Source organism: Hesperophylax consimilis, chromosome 27 (genome assembly GCF_061612785.1).
Source record: "Hesperophylax consimilis isolate HC1 chromosome 27, BYU_Hcon_1.0, whole genome shotgun sequence".
Lineage (NCBI taxonomy): Eukaryota > Metazoa > Arthropoda > Insecta > Trichoptera > Limnephilidae > Hesperophylax > Hesperophylax consimilis.
This window is the reverse complement of record NC_142862.1, coordinates 10,475,650-10,497,463: the sequence shown is the minus strand read 5'-3', so window position 1 is coordinate 10,497,463 and position 21,814 is coordinate 10,475,650. Positions and strand designations below refer to the sequence as shown.

At 33.4% G+C, this 21,814-nt stretch overlaps 2 protein-coding genes across 2 annotated transcripts in view; one reads left to right on the top strand and one right to left on the bottom strand.

The window, feature by feature from the left end:
* LOC149410567 (uncharacterized) overlaps positions 1–21,814 on the bottom strand; it is a 45,751-nt gene that overhangs the window by 3,843 nt on the left and 20,094 nt on the right. The window lies entirely within an intron of this gene.
* Positions 5,304–16,883, top strand: LOC149410568 (odorant receptor Or1-like). The gene is made up of 8 exons (XM_089648236.1): positions 5,304–5,617; positions 7,320–7,460; positions 9,560–9,728; positions 11,062–11,255; positions 11,618–11,717; positions 13,563–13,667; positions 15,009–15,164; positions 16,827–16,883. The coding sequence occupies exons 1-8, from the start codon at positions 5,328–5,330 to the stop codon at positions 16,881–16,883; spliced, it is 1,212 nt and encodes a 403-aa protein (XP_089504362.1). The 5' UTR covers positions 5,304–5,327.

Below are 21,814 nucleotides of genomic sequence, written 5' to 3'. Positions count from 1 at the left end.
AGGAAATTGCTTATTGGAAGAACATTTTAAAGAGGGTCTTTGCTGTAATGAAAGGATTGGCATCAAGAGGTCTCGCTTTCAGAGGAAGTAATGAAAAATTTGGTGACCCGCACAGTGGGAATTACATAATGCTACTTGAATTAATAGCAGAGTTTGTTCCATTTTTAGCCAAGCATATTGAAAGACATGCAAACCAAGGATCTGGAACTACTAGCTACCTATCAAAAACTGTCTGCGACGAGTTCATTTGCTTAATGACTGAGAAAGTACTGAAATGCATTGGTGATGAGATAAAAGAAGCGAAATACTTTTCTTTAATTGTAGACTCTACATCGGATGCAGCACACGTAGATCAACTGACACTTGTGATTAGATATGTTTTAAATAATGGAGAGCCATGTGAGAGATTTTTTAAATTCTTACCTTCTGTAGGACACAAGGCTCAAGATATGTTTGATGCCATTACTTTAGAGCTAGAAAAGTTGAACATAAATCTAGAAGACTGCCGGGGTCAGTCATATGATAATGCCTCGAACATGTCAGAAATTTATATTGGTTTACAAGCCAAAATTCAAGAACAAGCACCACTTGCCATGTTCGTCCCTTGTGCAGATCATTCACTAAATTTGGTGGAGACCTCGGCCGCTGAGTCTTGTACAGAAGCCTGTCACTTCTTTATGTTGCTGGAAGAGGTATATACTTTCTTTGTGAAGTCAACCGATCGTTGGAAAAAATTGGCTTATGAAATAGGAAAACGAAAGACGCTGAAGAGAGTAAACCTCACACGTTGGTCAGCAAGAGCAGATGCCTGTCAAAGTGTAAGAGATTCCTGGGATGAAGTACTTACGGTTTTAAAAATGATTGAAAATGACGCTACACAAAAACCCATCCCACAATTAAAGCAAAGGGAATTCGCCTTAAATTGGAAAAACTGGAAACGGCATTTATGATCGTATTTTGGAATGCTATTTTGGACAGATTAAATAAAGTGAGTGCTCAGATTCAGAACTCATCTGTTGATGTACTGACGGTATCTGATCTTTATGGATCTCTTCTCGAATTTACAATAGCAGAGCGAGAAAACTTTGATTTTTTCGAAAAAAGTGCAATTGAAATGAGCGCACTTAAGCAATATCAGGGCGACATTAAGAGTAAGAGGAACCCTAAGAGAAAAAACTTCATAGAAGCATCAAATGAGGAAATTGAAACAACCTCCAGAGACTCTTTCAGATTCAACACCTTTTTGGTAATTCTGGACAGACTGAGAGCTGAATTAGAGAGAAGACATGGTGCATATATAATCTTTAAAAAAAAAATCATTTTTAACAAGAATGAGTGAACTTTCAACACAAAGAGTCTCAGAAAAAGCTCAGTCTCTTGTGCAACATTACTGTAATGATTTAGAAGACGATTTAGTTCAGGAATGTGTACACTTTTGTAGTCACATTTCCTCTAATAAGACGGAAGAGAAACCTGAATCGACATCATTACTGAATCATTTTAAGTTTTTGAGGAAACAATCTCTGTGTAATGTTTATCCAAACTTGTATATAGCTCTCCGCATCGCACTTTGCACCCCGGCCACAAATTGTTCTGGAGAAAGGAGTTTTTCCTGTTTAAAGCGTGTGAAAAATTACCAAAGGTCTTCACTGTCGCAAGAAAAACTTAACTCTTTGGCTCTTCTGAGCATTGAAGCAGACTTAATGAATACTATAAGCTATGAAGATATTATAGATGATTTTGTCAATAAAAAAAACCCGAAAAAAATTGTAATTCTTGTTATTAATTTTCACAAATTAAATTAAATTGTACTAATTCGTTTGTTTATTTTTTTTTTTGATACCTACTTCCTACATTTGAATATTTATTTTTAAAATTGTGTGTCACCTAATGGCAGCCTAAAAGTGAGTGATTATGTTTTTTTTTTAAATTTTTAAATTTTTTTATATTTTTATGATAGATATTATCGGTGGCAATTTCCAAGATAGGGGTAGGGGGCGGCGCAAACGAAGTGGCCTATACTTGTGAAAAGTACAAATACGGCCCTGTAGCTACCTAGGGGCTACGCGGGGCAGTGCCCCGAGGCCCTCAAGCTCAGGGGGCCCTCGAATCCTTACCAGAAATCTCGATCGAACTGAACTTTTGGAAATTTCTCCCATTTTCAAAATAAATATGTCAGGTTGCAACTTGCAACCCCACTTTAATCATGACAACTCAGTTGAGAGAAATTTAAAAGTTATTCCTAGGGAATTCCCCTAAATTCAGGAAACAGCATCAAACGTTGGGATCTACTTTAAAAATTCACTGGCGAATCGGACACCACTCTAAAAAAACTAAATCCGACTAGGTGGTCCAGTAGGGTCAATACGATATCTGCAATAAAACTTCGTTATTTTGATATTATCAAAGCATTATCAGAAATAGTTCTAAAGAGTTCTAATAAAGATGAGCGTAGTGAAGCAGAGAGTATTAAAACAAAAATGCTAAATTTCGAGTTCGTGTTGCTTTCCGAATTCATGCACAGTGTATTGAACGACAACAATTATGCATCCAAAACTTTACAAAAATGCGACATCAATTTGGGCGAGGCGAGTAAAGTTTTAGCAGAGACCAAAGCACAGTTGCAAATTTATAGAAATGATTTCGAATTATTCAAGTGCAAAGCCAGTGAAACTGCAAGAAAATATGGTATCGATACCCATTTTCAAGAAAAAAGGCAAAGAAAAGTTTAAAAACGTGTTGATGAATTAGCTGCTGATCACCGATTTCCAAACCGAGAAAAAATATTTAAAATTGAGATTTTCAATAATGTATTAGACACAGTGATATCTCAATTAGATACACGTTTTATTGGAATGAGTGCAGTCTGTCATATATTCGATTTTCAAAAACATTTTTTATTACATGTTGATGAAGCAACTTTATTACAAAAGTGTGACGAATTCCAAAGAAAATATTCAGATATAATAGGCCCTAGTTTTTCACTTCAATTTATTAATATTTACCATCTAGTTTTACCTCAACTAACTCAAGCATGGACTGTTCACCAATTATGTAAGGAAATAATGAGCAAATATGGAGTGCTAGAATGCAACCTAATGGAAGTATTTACAGCAATGTTATTATTCTTTACAATTCCTGTCACTTCTGCAGCAGCTGAAAGGTCATTTAGCAAATTAAAAATAATAAAAAATTATTTAAGAAATAAGATGGGCCAAACTCGACTCCGACATTTATCGCTAATAGCAATTGAAAACAAAACCACATCAAGCCTGGATTTAAACGAAGTCATTAATACTTTTGCGAAAACTAAAGCTAGGAAAAAATTGTAAATATAATTGTTATTTAGTCAGTTGGTAGGCCCGACCTTTATATAATAAACCCTTAAATCTTCTCTATTTCGTTTTATTAGCCAAACCTACACCAAGTATTAATTGTAATTTATGTTGTTACTGTTTAATATTTTCATTACCTGCCCTGCAGTCTGCAGTGCACAAAAAAGAGCTTAAGTAGGTTAGCATTTTTAAAGTGTTTGTATATTTCATATTTTTATTTTATAAAACCTAATCGGTTTACATAGCAGTGGGGATCCATTTTTTTAATTTGCCCCAGGGCCCTTGGTTACCTAGCTACGCCACTGCTCAAATAATTAAAACTCTACCAAATAAATAATAATAATTCACATTTAATTAATGGTTATGAAAAAATTATTTCACTGTCGAATAGTGCCGGGCACATACGAATTGTTCCGCGGGCGCCATGGTGCCCGCGGGCACGGTGTTGGGAACCCCTGCCTTAGATAGTGGATAGGTGACTATTAACTTAAAAATAATACTAAACTTTAGTTAATTTTAGTTTTCCCGAGGTTGTTTATAGTAACTTTGGACTTCTTACTATACTTAGTGTTAGTTGCATAAAAAAAACTACTTAATGATTTATGTATATGAAATCCAAAGCAAAATCAAAGTTCAAGAACCACCTAGTTAAAGTTATAATTTACTTTGACTACAAAAGTTTTCAATAATACCCCAAGCATTTCCCGTCACTCCCACAGGCCTAGATATTAATGAATAAATTATTAAGTAGTTATATCGAAGTTTTCAAATTATTGTGTAGGTAAATGATACTCACAATGATAATAATATTTGCCTGATTTGTACAGCGTAGTTTCCGTAAAAAATCACCTCAAGGGTGTTGTACAAACACCCTTATATAGTTATATAATTGGCTTACGACTAAGATATGCAAAGAGGTACTAGACACGTAACGGAAGTATAACTGATATTATCATTATTTTATTTTTATTTTTTGCGGATGCGGATGCGGATGCGGATAGGGCTGCAGGATGCGGATGCGAAGGGGCTTGCGGATGCAGATGCGGTTGCGAATGCGGATGTGGATGCGGATGCGAATGCGGATGCGGATGCGGAGGGGCTTGCGGATGTGGATGCGAATGCAGATACGGTTGCGGAGGGGGTTGCGGATGCGTATGCGGATGGGGATGCGGTTGCGGATGCGGATGTGTAATTGGTATTAGAAATTCAAGGAGAACGTGTGATGAAGATGTGTGTTTTTTTTTAAATTTCAATATTAAAAACTTAACAATGGTAAACTTAACAAATGTTTCATGACGCCATTGGCCCGTGTAGCTTTGTTTAGTTTGCCAGGATTAAAACCTTTATTTTGAATCTGCACAATGATTGTTCTAACGCCGCGCCGCCTGCGATGAGCCTTGATGTAGGTATTTCTGGCTTTATCACGACGTGATAATGGAATCGCTATTACAGTACCTTTTGCCCTTTATCGGCAACGACGATACAGTTCGACGTGACCGATAATAATCTCAAGTGTCGATTGCCGAGAGATGTTATAAGTGTTTTAATGTGGGCCTCACTTAAATCAACATGTCAAGATAACAGTCTGGCATATATTAATATTAGTAGTATTAAATTACAACAGTCTATTTATTCAGTGAGAAATATAAAAATAAGAACTACAATTGAAAATACATTGAGGTTATGAGTTTTTGTCAATGAATTCTGGTATGTATAAAGGAAGAGTTACGGTAAATATACGTATTTTTTATTTAGCCAAGTTGGCACGACGAAATGAATTCGTGGGCCGCGGGTTGTGCATTCCTGAATTACTGTATTAGAACCACCAATTGATGAGAAATAAACCACCTGAAAATGAACATCAAATCAAATTGCTTTTGAATAGCAAAGTTGAAGTCAACAAAGTCATTTAAGTTGATACAACAGTGAAAGATGGAGCGTCGTAAGCCAGTAAATCTTATAGAGAAATATGTAAAGTTTCCCTTGATAGTGATGCATTTATTAGGACTTTGGAGAAAAGAAAGCAATCCAACTCTCTATAAAATCCACGCCATTTGTGTATTGGGTACCTATGTATACTTTTACACACTTTTCGAAATAATTTACATGTTCATTGTTTGGAGGGACATTGAAAAGTTCGCAGAGGCTTCCTTTTTCCTTCTGACACAAATCGCTTTATGTACCAAAATCACGATGTTCATCATAAAGAGAGACAAGGCGATATTTCTCGCAAATGCAATGAATTGTGATAGATTTGCTCCAAGTCGAAATGCACATTACCCGTAAGTAAAAAAGATATATTTATAACATAAATATCTCCATAAATAGTTAAGTAATAACATAGATCACTGTAGAGATGTATTATAAGTTTGTACAGCGCCCTTGAGGTGATTTTGCACAAAAACGGCGCTATACAAGTCATCCAATTATTACTATTATTATAAAAAAGACAACTCGCAAAGAACAATGTTTTTCTACAATACATCTGTTTGAGTGTTAGGAATGTACTTGACTTATTTTAACCAGTGATTTCTGACATTATTTGGAGTACAAATTGTAAATAAATTTTTTTAACCGGTGACATTAAAAAAAAATACATAAAAAAGATCAGTAGGTATTGGACAGTTAGGGTAAGGGGTTGGTCGGTTACTAGGATGAGTGGACCTGTGACAACATGCGGATATTTTTTTTTGGTTTTGAAAAAAAAAATGTAAAAAAAAAACAGCACCGGGTTTCAAATTTTAATTTACATGTTTCACTTCAAACAACCCGCTAACAGCTGATCAAAATTGCAATTGGGTAGGACCGGCTTTTATTTCGTATTGACTCCTGTAATTTCATAACTCGTATATCGGGAAGTGGGTTAATTTCAACTTCCAAGATTCCATTTCATTAATTTATTCATTCAATCAAGAAAAATAATATTCTGTTTTGCATTTACCCAGTTAAAATTAATTATTAAAATTAAGATTAAGTTTAAAATTACTATTAAAATTAAGAAAATTATACGAATATAATACATGTCTCCTTATTTACAAAATAAATAATAAACTCAATACAAATACAGAACTCATTAAAACGTCCCAAGTACACACACACTTTACACGGCAACACGATAAAATACATTTAAACACCATACATACTAATTATGGCAAGCAATCCATTGGTTACGAGGGGAGCAACATATATAATTGCCTCCCAGACGAAATTAAAAATGAAAAAAGTGTAGGTACATTTAAAAAAAAATTGTTCAGTTTTATGCTCAATCAAAAAAAAATGAAAGTGAATAATATCGTTGTGTAATATACAGGGTGTATCGGCACATACCCGACAAACTTTAACCAGCTATTCCTTAGCACATTTGGAGTAAAAAATGTTTTGGGTACTTTGCTGTCCGGTAACATTTTTTTTAATAAAAAATTATTATTCATATTTTCACCACATGTCACCAATATTTTATCCTTTGTCAAAGTTTGAAAACCCGTCTAGCAATATTTTTTTCGAGTTTCGTTGAATAATGTACGTACGTACCTACGCTAGCGCGCTTTTACAATCACAACGAAATGGCACGGCACCATTCGTCTCATTTTTAACTATTATTATTTAGTGCGTACGAAAGAGCGAGGACACTTTTTGACACACTTGCTAATAACAGCTGTTGAACACTAGAAACAATGCAAATGACAGTGACGGAGTGTGGATTTTTTATTTATTTTTTGTTTTTAATGGAAAAAAAAATGTTTTCGGACAGCAAAACGCCCATAACATTTTTTACTCCAAATGTGCTGAGGAATAGCTGGTTAAAGTTTGTCGGGTACTTGCCGATACACCCTGTATTTGTGTAATGTATTTGTTATTTCTACGTAAATAAGTGAAAAATGTAATTTTCTTTATCTAGAATAAATAAAAAAAGATTTATTCGTTCAGTAGCTAATAGTTGTAATTATGTACATAAAATATAATGAATATATTGTTGTTTTCAAGGATTATCAATACTACTTCTAAAGTCCAGGTGGTGGAGTATTGGATTTTTATTTACTTAGCTTCGCAATCAATTGCTCTTTGGACGGTCTTCCCTTTGGTAGATGCAGCTCCAGGGGAAAAACTTCTCCCTTTGAAAGCCTGGTATGTCCGTCAAATTTACTAACTAATGCGATGCACCACGTAGTTAAGGCCCCGTAGTAAGCGTTTAAAGGTGGTTTGAAAGGGAGATATGTAAATATAAATGTTAGAGGAAGCATGCCAATATTAAAAAAAAAAACGATAATAATTAAGCGAAAATAGTGAAAATATTTAATAAAACACGACTTGTTTGAAATAGAGCGAAAATCTCTCGACAAATGCTTTAGTTGCATTTAAAGATGCACTGTGAATTTTTCATGCCTATAACATATTAAATAACAGAACAAAACGTGTTTTTAATAATTTTCTCAGCTTACTTTGCGATTTTTTTTCTATCGAGAGAATTTCATATAATTAACGTTTTGGCATAACAAATGTATAGATATTATCTTAAAAAATAACATATATATTTTATGGAACTTAAAAACTTAAAGAATTAACGAGAAACTTGTTATAAATCGGTAGAAATTGGATATGCGCGGGCTTAAGACGAGACAATACCTTAAACTAAAGCCGGAATCTTAACGACGTAAGTGAAGAAGCCATGCACACAAATATGCAACACGCGGTCCTGGGTTATTGGATAGACACACGGTTGAATTTGCTCAAGCAAATATCTAAAAGAAAGTATGGAGCATGGATAGCAAGTGATAGAGTCGTGTAACAACAATATTCGGCGCGTAGCCCGGCGTCGAATTTGCCGTAGCAGGCCTAGAAAATTGATCTTTCCGTGGGGTTTATTTTAATTATTTCTGATGAACCTATTACTAAATTCTCAGATGTTTCTAGAGGGATCTCTCGGGAAGTTTCTAATTCATCGTGTAAAAAAATAAAATCTGGTGCTTACCGCTATATTTATAGTTTTATAAAAATTGTTATATTTATAGTTTTATAAAAAAACTGTTTTATATAAAATCTTTTAATGGTTAGGTATTGATTTTATTGATCTTAAATTTAAATAACTTATATCCGTAGGGATAGCTCTAAAAAAATATGTCTCATCGTTACGAATTGGTCCGAATTAATTACAATGTGAGCCAAAACATGAACCCAGTTATTAGAGTATTGTGTCGCCTTAACATTTGGAATCGGGCCGCTAACAATAACACTCCTTATGTAGAAAGCGGTAAGGTTTAAATTCCCATTTAACACCAATCGCTTTTTTATTTATGTACATGAAAAAAAATCGCACAAAAGTGTGTTTTATTTTATTTTGCGAATAAAGGACTTAATTTGCTACGTTATACAATAAAAGCATAACCGACAATGGATTCGCAAGTAGGAGATTTTGAACTTTAAAGCAGATACTTTAATTTTTTTCTAGATTTATAAAAAGACTCGATTATTTCAACGGCCAAGATTTTTTTTACTGTTCCATGATAACTCAACACACCTTTAAAAAGTGATATAAAGTCATCAGAAGTGATGAAAAAGTTAAGCTCTAAACCTAACCTACATAATCTATTTAACCTAGTGTTTGTTTCATCACTTTTCATGACTTTATTTCTAATTTTCTTTTTTCTTCTGTGATCTAATGTTTTCAAACGAAAGTAGCGATAACTTCTAAAACCCTGAAAAATTTCAAATAATTCTACCAATTGTTATCAAGAATTAATTTCTTCCAAGGTTCTATCAATTCAGGGGGTGGGGGGGGGGGGGGGGGGGGGGGGAATTAGGGGATTTAATCCACCCCCCCATCGGCCACAGTTATGCGTAGGATATTTAGATGATAAGAAGTATCAGATATTGTAAGAAGATATTTTGATGAAAAGAAGTATCAGAGATGTGAGAAGATATTTTGATGAAAAGAAGTATCAGATATTGTAAGAAGATATTTTGATCATTGATAAAAAGAAGTATCAGAGATGTAAGAAGATATTTTGATGAAAAGAAGTATCAGATATGTAAGAAGATATTTTGATGAAAAGAAGTATCAGATATTATGTAAGAAGATATTTTGATGAAAAGAAGTATCAGAGATGTAAGAAGATATTTTGATGAAAAGAAGTATCAGAGATGTAAGAAGATATTTTGATGAAAAGAAGTATCAGAGATGTAAGAAGATATTTTGATGAAAATAACGCATCTGAAATATTTTTCAGGTATCCTATTCCAGCCGACAAGTCGCCCTATTACGAACTGTTGTACTTGTACCAGATGGTCGGCATTTGGTTTAGCGCACTGATTAACGTCAGCGTGGATAGACTATGTACCGGCATGACGGCTATGTGCTGTGCCCAACTTGAAATACTCAAAGACAACCTCATCAATGTAATTACACTGGACTTCCCTTTTACACGGTGGATACGTTTAAAATTGCGTAACATTTTTATATGTGAACTAGTTTTTCAACCCGGTTTCTACTTATTTTCATTGGAAACACTAACCTTTCTAAGTAGTATTCCGCAATGTTTGTATAAAACCTTTTTTCTTATTGAACCATTGCAATGTATTATGGAACGAACCATTATCCATGGTGTCCGGAAATTCGTAGTAGAAGCGGAAACTAATTAATCTATATCACATAATGAACCAAAAAAAAACGTATTTTTTTTTTCGGCCAATAAAAGTTTAAAAAACTTTTTGAGCCGGTTTTTACGTTTCGACGTATTTAAAAACACATTAAACAGCTACTGATTTTAACTCCTAGCGACCGATTTTTTTCAGCTCAACTAAATTAAAAAAAAAAGAAAAATTAATTAAAATTACTAATTTCAAAAATTTTAAGGAAAGGAAGAAGAGGAAGTTCTGAGATGGAAAAAGGTATGAGGGGTGGGTAAAAATCTGGGGATCAGTGTGTCCGTGAGTGACGGGCAAATAATAAATCACCAAACGTAGCGAAGCACTTGGGGTGACCTATGGCAGAGGTGTTATCCAATAAATGGTTTCCTGGGCAGCGGTACCCAAACCCGCCTCGCAAATTGTGGGTACAGTACTACGAGTTTCCGAACAATGTGTATATTACAAAATAAATTACAGTTATCCTACAGTCTTTACAGCGTTTCTAATAAAAAGTTACCATAATATAACACGGTGTCCGGAAACTTATAGTATAATGTTAGAAAATAAGCATTTTTCAAAATCTGCATGTGACGTAGATTCACCAATTTGCCGCTTATACGATGAGTTTCCGGACACCGTGTTATATTATGGTATCTTTTTTTTATGTTTGGAAACATTTTTTTTGGAACACAGGTTAGGTAGTTACATGGTATACAGAAGAAAACTAGTTATGCCTTCCATATAAATTTGAATGGAAATAAACGTGCCACTAATTTAGTAACTTTTGGTTCTAGTCCATTTTGCACGCGGTCTGTCTCTTTTGCACTTACCTATCCCATTTGAATTTCATAGTTTTGTTTTGTGTGCTAATATAGGCCCAAATTTGGCTTATATTTGGATCACGAGACACACACCCACAAGGCACTTCTTGTGTTATTCTTTATTCTATGGGTAGTAACTACTAGGAATATGTTTTGAATATGAGTATTATAAATAATAAAGATTTTTTAATAATTACACATTTTAATGATAATTATTTATCCATACATGATGGTTTGAATTTAATTTTGAGGGAAGTAATAGTTATTGTTTATTTAATCAGATTGAAACCTACGCTCAAGAAGATTTGAACGAATTTGAAAAAAGTCTGACAAATGGAAATGAAAAAGAAAATCTGCAAGTTGAAGAAGAGGCGAAACACGAAGAAACTAACTTTTCGCAAAGAAAAGTCGTTCTTGAAGAAATGATTCAGACAAGCCTGGTGAACAGTATATTGCATCACCGATCTGTTGTCAAGTAGGTACAATTTAAATGTATTCAAAGCAAATAAAACTGCATTTAATTATTTAGACGTTGCATGAATGTACACATCTAAATTAGTGATGAGTCGTTCGTGAATTAGTCGCACAATTGAACTGACTCTTTTTGATGAGCCACATTCTTACGACTCCTAGTAAACCGTACCACAGTTCAATAGAAAAATAGCGCAATTTAAATTAAGTAAGTATTAATTGTTATTTACACCTAATAACTAGGCGACGTACCGGTACAAGAGTCGTACGATCATTCGTACGCTTACGTACGCCGTATCGGGTCCGTTTAAAATGTTGTTTTTGGAATCAATCATAATTAATTTACTGTTGTCCTTACATTTTTAGGTTTGTTTACGAGGTTGAAGATATATTTCACTGGGGAATATTGGCACAAATTGCTGCCAGCGTTGGAATCATTTGCATCACTGGCTTACAGTTGACTTTGGTGAGCTAATATACATATGCAAGTCATGGGTCCGGTATTTCAGTTGTTTAAGCGTGGATTGAGATATACATATTTACGTTTAGTTGCTCAATGATAGGAGCCCTGTCAACCTAATCCGACTAATGATATTCCAGAGTAACCGTATTGAAATACCGGACCATAGAGTTCAATGCAATTTGATGAAAAAAAAAACAATAGTACCTACCAAAGATATTAGAAGAACGAGATGTGCTATGCGCAGTTCGTACTGAGTGGAATTGTTTTGCCGAGTGTCGCCGGTTTTGTTCACCAATACTACTGCACACCTTCGCTTGCGCTAAGGTATCCGCACTAATACATAGAACAGATTTCTGTGCGTACACGTCCCGATACCGTTCAAAGTACCCTAATTAGGTAGTACTCCGGCTACGGTCCGGCGGCCAACATAGCATATCTCGTTCTTCTAATATCTTTGGTACCTACCCACCTAATTTTTTCAAAATATCAAATAAATTGAGGGATAAAGTTACCCTCAAGGGAAAAATAAGCCACCTTTATGGAAAAGGCCCTGCAATAGCAATGGGACTATTTAAATAAAGCTCACCTGCGGAGAGTGAAATAAACAAGGGCCAACTTTAGGTATCTTCATACCTAATTTCTATCGATTTATAGCAAGTTTCTCGTTAAATCTTTAAGTTTTAAGTTTCAAAAAAATAAGTTATTTTCGAAGATAATATCTATACATTTGTCATGCAGAAACATTAATTTTATGAAATTCCCTCGATAGAAAAAAACGCAAAGTAAGCTACGAAAATTATTAAAAACACGTTTTGTTCTGTTATTTAATATGTTATAGGTATGAAAAAATTCGCAGTGTATCTTTAAATGCAACTAAAGCATTTGTCGAGAAATTTTAGCTCTATTTCAAACGAGTCGTGTTTTATTAAATATTTTCACCATTTTCGCATAGTTATATCGTTTTATATTAGCGCGCTCCCTCTAACATTCGTATTTACATATCTCCCTTTCAAACCACCTTTAAACGGTTACTACGAGGCCTTACTCATAAATAATTGCCAAATTTGCGTCTAAAATCATAAAGACTAAATTTTATAAATTAACAAAATTCAAAATTCAAAAAAATATTTTTTGAATTTTGAATTAATAAAAAAATAGCTTTTAGGTTACATCCCATTTCTTCCAGCTAACCCAACAAATACATATTATATTACATAACCCAACAATTACATTAATTAAAGTATCTGTCAAATTAAAATTATACTACCAACCATGTAAAAACCGTCTGGGCGTTAAATAAATAAATAAATAAATTACATGTTAACAAACATAAGTAAATAAAAAAAAAAACAGAGGTATTTAATTTATGTAAGGTGTAGTGACATTTGTTTAAAAGAAATGTTTTTAGTGATGATTTAAATTTAAGTATGTCGGTTATTTGTTTGATGCTACGTGGAAGTTTGTTATATACTTTAATGGCCATGTAGTGTGGTCTTTTTTGTAATATAGTTTTGTTTTCTTTTGGGATTAATAAGTTTTCCGTGAACCTTGTAGCGTGTTTATGTGTTGAGTTTTTTTATGGGAACTTTTCTGGAGATGATCGATTTAACACAAAAATAAATAAAAATAGTTCGCATTTGCACTAGATATTTGCTAAACCTGTCGATTTAAAAAAATCAGTTTGGTTGGGTTTTATTAAATTACAGTTATGTTTATAATACAGCTAAGAGAGATGTTTACATCCGTCATGTTGTTATACGTTAGCAACCCTGTTAAAATTAAACCAAGTGATACCTTTGCTAAAAAATACTGAATACACTTACAGGAAATAAATTTGTGTTTTTCTAGATAAGTCCAACAAGTATAAAATTCTTCACAACGGTGACTTACATGATGGTGATGTTGGCACAAATATTTTTTATTTGCAGGATTGGTAACGAAATTTCAACTATAGTAAGTATAAAGTTACTTATTATATTACCCTTAATTGACAAACCAGATAAAACCACACATTAAAAACATACCTCAATGCAACACGAACTCAAAATAAAATACATTTATTCAACGCGCTTCATCCATTTTTAACACTTCATACAGTGAATTCGACTAATTTAAAACCTCACATCTTCAAACCTAAACTCAATAAAAATAACGTTCACACAATACACATTACTTTACACACACGAATTCCATTCCCTTCTCCTCTCTCTGACCATTTCATCCCCATAGGCTAATGTAACTTTTTCTTTTTTAAATTCGCTAATAATAATCAAGAAACATCAGTAAAAATCTATTATTAGTTAAATTACTGTATAGATTTTACCATACTTATAAAATATTGTACCTGTTCATTTTGCCAATAATCAAAAAATAAAGAGAAATGAATACTCACGGAGAAAAATTAGTATTGCAAATTTATTAAAAAATCTCTTCAATTTATTGGTAATACGGTTAAAATAACGCCAGGCCCAAATTTACTAGAAACCTTAACATATTTTGGACCGAAATTTTTACCAATAACACTGGTTATTTTAATCCTATGTCTAGAATGTATCGATCATATAACGATATTGCTAAAACACATGCTTGCATAGATATTTTCGTAAATAATATAACTTGTTTCAAGAGATATCTCCACGATTTCTGTACCCCAAAATAAAAAATAAAAATAAACTAATATTGATTGTTGATTTTTGATGGTTTGATATTTTCTATTATATACCCAATTTAAACATATTTTTAAAATTATTATGTCTTGTAATTTTAAGCTTTGTATAAAAAATACTGATATTGTTGTGTTTCCTTCAGTGAATGTGTAAATGTGATTGCTGCAGACACATTAGTCTAGGGACATTTATATTTGTATGTAAATTTATTTTATACTAACCACAAGAATGTATTTTAAATGTCCTGCTTGTCTCAAATAAAATAAAATAAATTGGGATTGCAGGCCATTTCTTAATTAACTTTTAGTAAATTCCTAATGTGTCTGAACACGTGTTCATACACCTTCATTTGCCGTTGATAATAACAATGACAGAATGGGCAAATATTAGTATTTTTATTCCAACATTTTATTTTATAATACTTTCGTAGTAAAATAATATTATGATACATATCAATTCATTCGTTAAGTGACTGGAATCTCGTTTCTAATCGGATTACGTATAATTTGAAGAGATTCTTAATAAATTTCCAATATTTAGTATAATTATTTTTAGGTAAGACAAAAAGAGAAATGCATCACTGTGGTAATTTATCAGTGAAATTATTATTATTTGTTTTTTTTTAAAGAGTGGAGAATTGACTGATGCAGCCTACAAATCCCCGTGGATTGAACGAAGCAAAAGGTTCAACACGACACTTCTAATATTCATGGAAAGACTGAAGCAACCCATTGTCACCAGGGCAGGATATTTTTTCCCATTGTCCTTGCAAACTTTTGTATCGGTGAGGAAATATTATATTTTTTAAACAAAATATTAATACCCCTATTTAATTTCATTGGAATAACTATTGAAGGTTAACCCTTCTAAGTAATGTTTAACCCCTCAAGCCTCTGACATTTTGTAATGTATATCTCTTAGGAGAACTGTCAGAATATAGATTTCGCGGAAAAGATTTTCGCATTGAACGCATTTCAAAATAAAATACTGTTCTTGGAAGCAGATGAACAACTCTTTCAGATTTTAGTATAACAGATTGATACACGCAATTAAAAATATTGAAATTTTGAACGCAAGCGAATATAAAGTTTTAAATTCGCTTACCGATTGCTTATTATCGACACTGAACTAAAAAAACCATATTTAATTAGACAAAGGTAATATAAAAGTTATTGTCACTTCACTTTTGTTCGATCAATATATATTTTTTTTTTAAATTTAAAAGTGTTGGGATTGGGCGCGAATTTGAGTAATCTGAAAGTATGTTGCCTGTTGCATGCTGATGATGCGGTGCTGATTGCTAACATGATGGAAGATCTACAGTCTCTCGTGTCTAGGATGAACGAAGTATGCACGAAGAATGAGTTAATGAATGCAAGTAAGTCTAAAGTAATGATGTTTGAAAGAGAGAGTACGAAAATAGTTGTAAACGAGGAATACTTGGAGCAGGTGGATGAGTTTGAGTATTTCGGAAGTATGTTTACGAGAGATGGGAAGGCTGATAGATTGAAAGAAGGGTAAATGCAGGTAACTTCATTAATGGAGGACTGAATGCAGTTGACGCAAACAAAAAAATGTCCAAAGAAGTCCACAATGGAGTGCTGGTACCTATCCTTATGTATGGAAGTGAGTCATGGAAAGGGCAGAAAAAGTATGAAAGTAGACTGAATGCTGTAGAAATGAGATCCCTGAGGGGTATTTCTGGTAAAACCATGCATAAGTTAAAGGCTGATGTAAGCGTAATGAGTAAGATTAAGAAAGGGACGCTTAGATGGTTTGGGCATGTAGAGCGAATGAGTGCAGAAAGGAGTGTAAGGAGAATATATGACGCAGATGTGAATGGTAGCAGAAGTCGGGGACGCCCGAGGAAATCATGACACGGTCAAGTAAATCAGATACTTGATTCGGATATTGTCAAGAGTCAACATAATAGAAGTGTATGTACGAGAGGATGTATGAATGTGAATGAGGCAGTAAGTGTGTGTCAAGACCGAGTTGTTTGGCGGTTTGTCCTCTCTGCCTACCCCTGCGGAGAAACGGCGTGATGGTTAGTTAGACATTTAAAACCTTTATTTTTCATATGCTAAATGTTGTTTCATAGAATTATTTAATGTTTTTCGTCAGCGTTTGTGGTATTTCGTTTTAATGCAACCTGAAAGCGCGGTATCTCTTTCTAACACTGTTTAAATTATATTTCTCATGAAAAAACAAAATGAGATGGCATATATTTTATGAGACCGTGACTAGCTGAGATATATCAGTCCCAAAAAGGTTCCCGGTCTATGAGTCATGCATGATCCATCGCTACTCTACAGTAAATACAAAAATGGAGTTCTTCGGAATATACACTATAACATCGTTTTAGTCGTAGTATTGTTAAGTGCCTTGTATAAAGTATGTAAATATATTTGACTTGTGTTGATAAATACTTATCATATTGTTTCAGATTCTTCGATCAGCGTATTCGTATTTTGCTGTTCTTCAACAAATGAATGATGACTAAAATATTATATATAATTATAATTAAAATATAATAATACACAAGATCTATCAAGCTCTCTCATTAAAAATTTAGGCGTATTAGATCTATCAAAAAAATTATATATAAAGATGCAAAAGTCGGTCATTTTGAATACATGTAGGATAACGAAAGATTTTTTAAATATTTATGTTGAGGGATCAGTAGGATTTATAGGCCCTGTTAGAAGTTCTACGAAGCCGAACCCTCTGATATGAAAATATCTGGAATCGGTGAATTTTTTTTCCCATTTAATCTCTGGTGAGTTGACGTGTTGTTGTTCTTGTATTGTTTTGTATTTATTTTACCAATATAATGCACTTGCATAGTGTTGATTGACTAGCTGATCATTTGTGGAAAAGTGAGTGGAAGGGTTTAGTTTTTCCTATGGGGAAGATTTAACCCGGACAACAAAATCGGAAGCATAACAAAAAAAAAACACAAATTACTCAAATAAAATCTTGCGCACGCTGGGATTTGAACCCGCGACCTTCGGTTTACTAGTGGAGAGCCTTACTCGTCGATCACGGAGGCCTTCAAAGAATTAATTAACTAATTTTTTAAATTTGTTTTGTGTAGAGGAAATTATTTCTAAATTCTCTAGCCACGCCCCACCCTCAATTTTAAACATCTACCGATTTTCATTTTCTTGGCATGGCATCACTGTCCAAATCATTGGTATTCGTAAATATCGGCTTCGACTGCCACACCTTATGCTACGTATACATCGGCGAGCCAAACTATCGAACTGAATTTCAACTTATGGGGAAGGAACGAAGCTTGCAATTGCTCCGTTCTTTTCCCGTAATTCGTGGCTCGGTTCGCGTTTCGGTTCGCAAATGCGTACGTACCCTTACACGTAGCTTTCTAACGTATCGTTCACATATCTCGGGTTTATCAAATATATTGATCTGAATTGTTATAATATTATATATATATACCTATACCTATCTCTAAATAGTATGAAATAAAGTCGCCATACGCGTCTGTTTGTTTGTGCGCTTAGTTCTTCTAAACTACGCAATTGTGTTATCAATATCATGTAGAAAATTTCTTCCGGAAGGTTTACATATAAAATACATGCATATTATATTTATAGAAAGTAGAGAATAGTCGATATTTTAAAATGAAGTCGTATATTTTCAGGCACTGTATTTTTGACGCTGGCTACCTTATGAGATGCATCAAATTAATGCAACAGAGAATTATATATCTTAAAAAGGTCTGAAGAAAAGTTCGCGATGGCAGATGTCCATGTCCTAATGATAACCAGAGATGTGCTTTATTTCAAATAAATCCATTTCAAATAGAAATGCAAAATGCAAAATGGGTATTTTCGCTTAAATGCTTTTCTCAATGCATTTTCCATTTTAAATGCTTTTTTGCAACACACTTCCTACTATCTCCACTCATCTTTTTTTCATAAGCCCCAATATCAGTCAGTCCTCAACCTCGCTATGAGAGATAATTTACATTTGTCAAGTTGCTCCCTGGTAGGAGCCCTGGCAATTGAGTGATACCATTACAAAAAATGCTGATTCAAATACTGAACATGGGGTCATGACGCTGTAATATTAAATGTTAGATAGCAATTTCTAGGTTTTTACGTTGGCAACATTAGTCCCGCGCATATTTTTTCTGGTTTCATAATCTGTAGTCGTGGTGTTTTTGGATTTACCATCATGTAATATGTTTGTTCTACATTGATGTCCATTATTAAATGACAAAATTGTTTAAAAATTCTATAATTATTTTAATTGTTTGACCTGAGAAACCATTTTGCATTTTCAATGCATTTTGAAAATAGGTATTTTGCATTTTGCATTTGAAATGCTTTTCTAAAAACCATTTTGCAGCATTTTCAATTGGAAAAGTTTTGACCCATTTCCATTTTTCATTTCAAATGGTTTTGGGTATCCATTTTGCACATTTCTGATGATAACCCCCAGCAACGCCGGGTCATCTAGTTTTCTATAAATTTAGTGCCATTTTCAATTTGCCGCCAAAACGACATGTTCGTTTTTATTCGTGAATTCTGTGGCTTTTACGTCACGCCGGGCGATGTTGGTGACAGCCGTCTTACCATACATCGGCGTTTTTTTATGTCATAACGACGTTGTAGTCAGTTAGTACCGTTTCGTATTAGATCGTTTTTGAAATCAATAATTCTGAAAGAAATTATTTAAATTAAAAAATTTTAGTACGATAATCATACTCAGAAAAATAAACTTATCTTCCACACATTTTTAAGGATATGCATAGTTCGTGATAATACCCCGTAAAATACAATATATATAATTTTGGGCGGTGAAGGAAATAACTTCAGGGAAGTAAATCAGATATAAAATAAAATAATACATTTCACAAAGTGAAACATCAACATACTAACATTTAAATAAAAATGAAACTAAGTAACTTTGAAACTAAGGACGGGTTGTTTCGGAGAATCTGAACAATTCATCAAATTTCAACGTTCATTTTCAAGTTCTGTGAAAGACTTTTTCAAGTTCTGTTTTTATTTCAGTTTTGTCAAGCAACTAGCCTACAATGATATAAAAACAGAACTTGAATAAGTCTTTCACAGAACCCGAAAATGAACGTTGAAATTTGATGAATTGTTCAAATTCTCCGAAACAACCCGTCCTTAGTTGTTATAAATGTACAACAGCCATTATTATCTTATTTCAATGTATCTGAGTAGGCCACCAGTAACACATCAAAAGTTTTGCCTACATATTAACTAACGTATGCATTTTTTTATGTACCTACCAACAGTACATTTCATGTTTAAAATTTTTTTAGTAAGAATTTAAATTATTATTTATGATATTTCTCTTTCGTAAAAATTCGCAATTTTCGACTACTTTTTAATTAAATAAAGATGACTTTCACAAATTAATTAAGTGTTCTTATTATTCATCATGACAAACAGATAATTGAATTCGCATTAAAGTTTATCATAACATATTGACCCCGACCAGTGGCGGCTCTTCTATGGGAGTAATTTGGTCAATGATTTCTCAAAAATATTATTAATATTAAAAAAAAAAGATTTAACAAAATACCCGATTATTAATTTAGTTTTAATATAAGTGCATATTCGTACGGTAATAGCGTGTTTCAGTGCCATCTAGCGTCCAAATGAGAAGCTATTGTATATACCTACCGTGGGTTACTTTAAAATATGTCCTCAAAGTATCTCCTTTCTTTCTCTTTGCTATACAGACAAAGGAGGTAAACACTATCATATCTGACGCATCATTAGTATCATACAATATTTATTTTAAATGAGTTTTTGCACATGAGCGCGGTGATATATCTACGACCTAAAATTATTAAGGTATCGGAGGGAGATGTGAAAAAATGTCAGACAAAAGTTTTTTGTGTGATAAACGATAGCCATCTTGAGCTTGAATATTAGTTCGCGAAATAATGTTTAACATTGTTGACGTAATTGGCATGGAATAATTTAAAATGTCAAATTCGGTGGATATCGTATTGAAAGAAATTGCAAATAATTCATTGAATCATGACAAACGTGTTTAAATAAAGTGACAATTAGTTTATTTTACAGGAGAGAAAAATAAAGAGATTCAAAACGATGTTTTAAAACGAAAATTTATAATTTTGGTCATTGGATTTGCGGGTGCAATAAAATTGTAGCGGTTACGTCACCGCTACTGGGTCATAATATCATAACCAAACCGCACGAGTTAAAAGCTGAATTAACAATCAGACTTACGAAACTTCAATTGAAATATCGGTACCGCATCTCCCGCTCATCTGCCGACCAGGTCCATCGCACCTTCAGCTACCTCGTCCACGCTGAAGTAACTAGAAGACTCCTCGTCTTCACCAATGATGAACAAGCCCACGAGTCCGGTCTCCATCAACGCGGTGTCGACCCACTGACTCGCGCCTCGACCATCCTTCCGCCGTCATCCTCATCGGTCTCAGTCATCTTCCAACTGCACAATTATACTGACTCGCAATAAATGCCATGAAACCACATATCATATTTCATTGTCTCACTACCAGATCCCCATAAAATTAACGTACAGGTTTGCTTTAAATGTTTACTTTTTATGTCTACTGATAAACAATGGACTGAGATTGGAGTTAGTGATTCAAAAGCTTTTAATATTAAAAGATCTTTTAAAAGAAAAGAAAAAGAATTAGTTATATGTGCAAAAAATTAGCTAAATAATCTTAAATTAAACAGTATTGTACTACAGGCTTCAGAATAGGTGGATACTGTACGTATATTTTTTTAATTGATCTTCCACCCGCAGAGCCGCCTCTGACCCCGACTGTTTGTTCAATTAAAAATGTCTTACTGTATAAATCATATCAGACAAACGATAAAGTAGGAACCAAAATTATTTTATTAATTAATACTTGTTTAATTGATTATTGTTCAGCTGAATTATTAGAATGAAAATACGTTACTGAGACAAAAGCGTGGTTTCACTGAACTAAGTCCAGTGGACATACTTTAACGGGCCGTTAAAATATATTCATTTCACACATTCTTTGATTGACTATCCTTTTCATAAGGGGCGGTAATTTTTTTGTTGGATTAGTATGAAAACAACCTGTCTTGTATTTTAGTTCAATGTCAATGAATATATGTCGTAATCTTTCAAGTTTATCAACATTCGAAAGGTTCGTTTTACTTTTTTAACAATACTCCTTTATACAATACTCTTTTAAAGACAAAACTCCTTTAAATACAAAGCACAAGAAGAAACAACTAACACATATATTAGAAATACTAGATCTCAGGGTCAAGAATAATCCGACAAGCAACTACAAATGCAACATTTGGGCAAAAAAGCTTCCTCTACTATGGTAGATACTAAACTCTACAAAAAAATCCCACTCTCAACAAAACTCAAAAAAATTATAACATTTAA

Coding starts and splice junctions, on each gene's coding strand:
- LOC149410568 (XM_089648236.1), top strand. CDS start 5,328: ATGCATTTATTAGGACTTTGGAGAAAAGAAAGCAATCCAACTCTCTAT. Junction 7,461..9,559: donor CTTCTCCCTTTGAAAGCCTG/GTATGTCCGTCA, acceptor AATATTTTTCAG/GTATCCTATTCCAGCCGACA. Junction 13,668..15,008: donor GTAACGAAATTTCAACTATA/GTAAGTATAAAG, acceptor TTTTTTTTAAAG/AGTGGAGAATTGACTGATGC.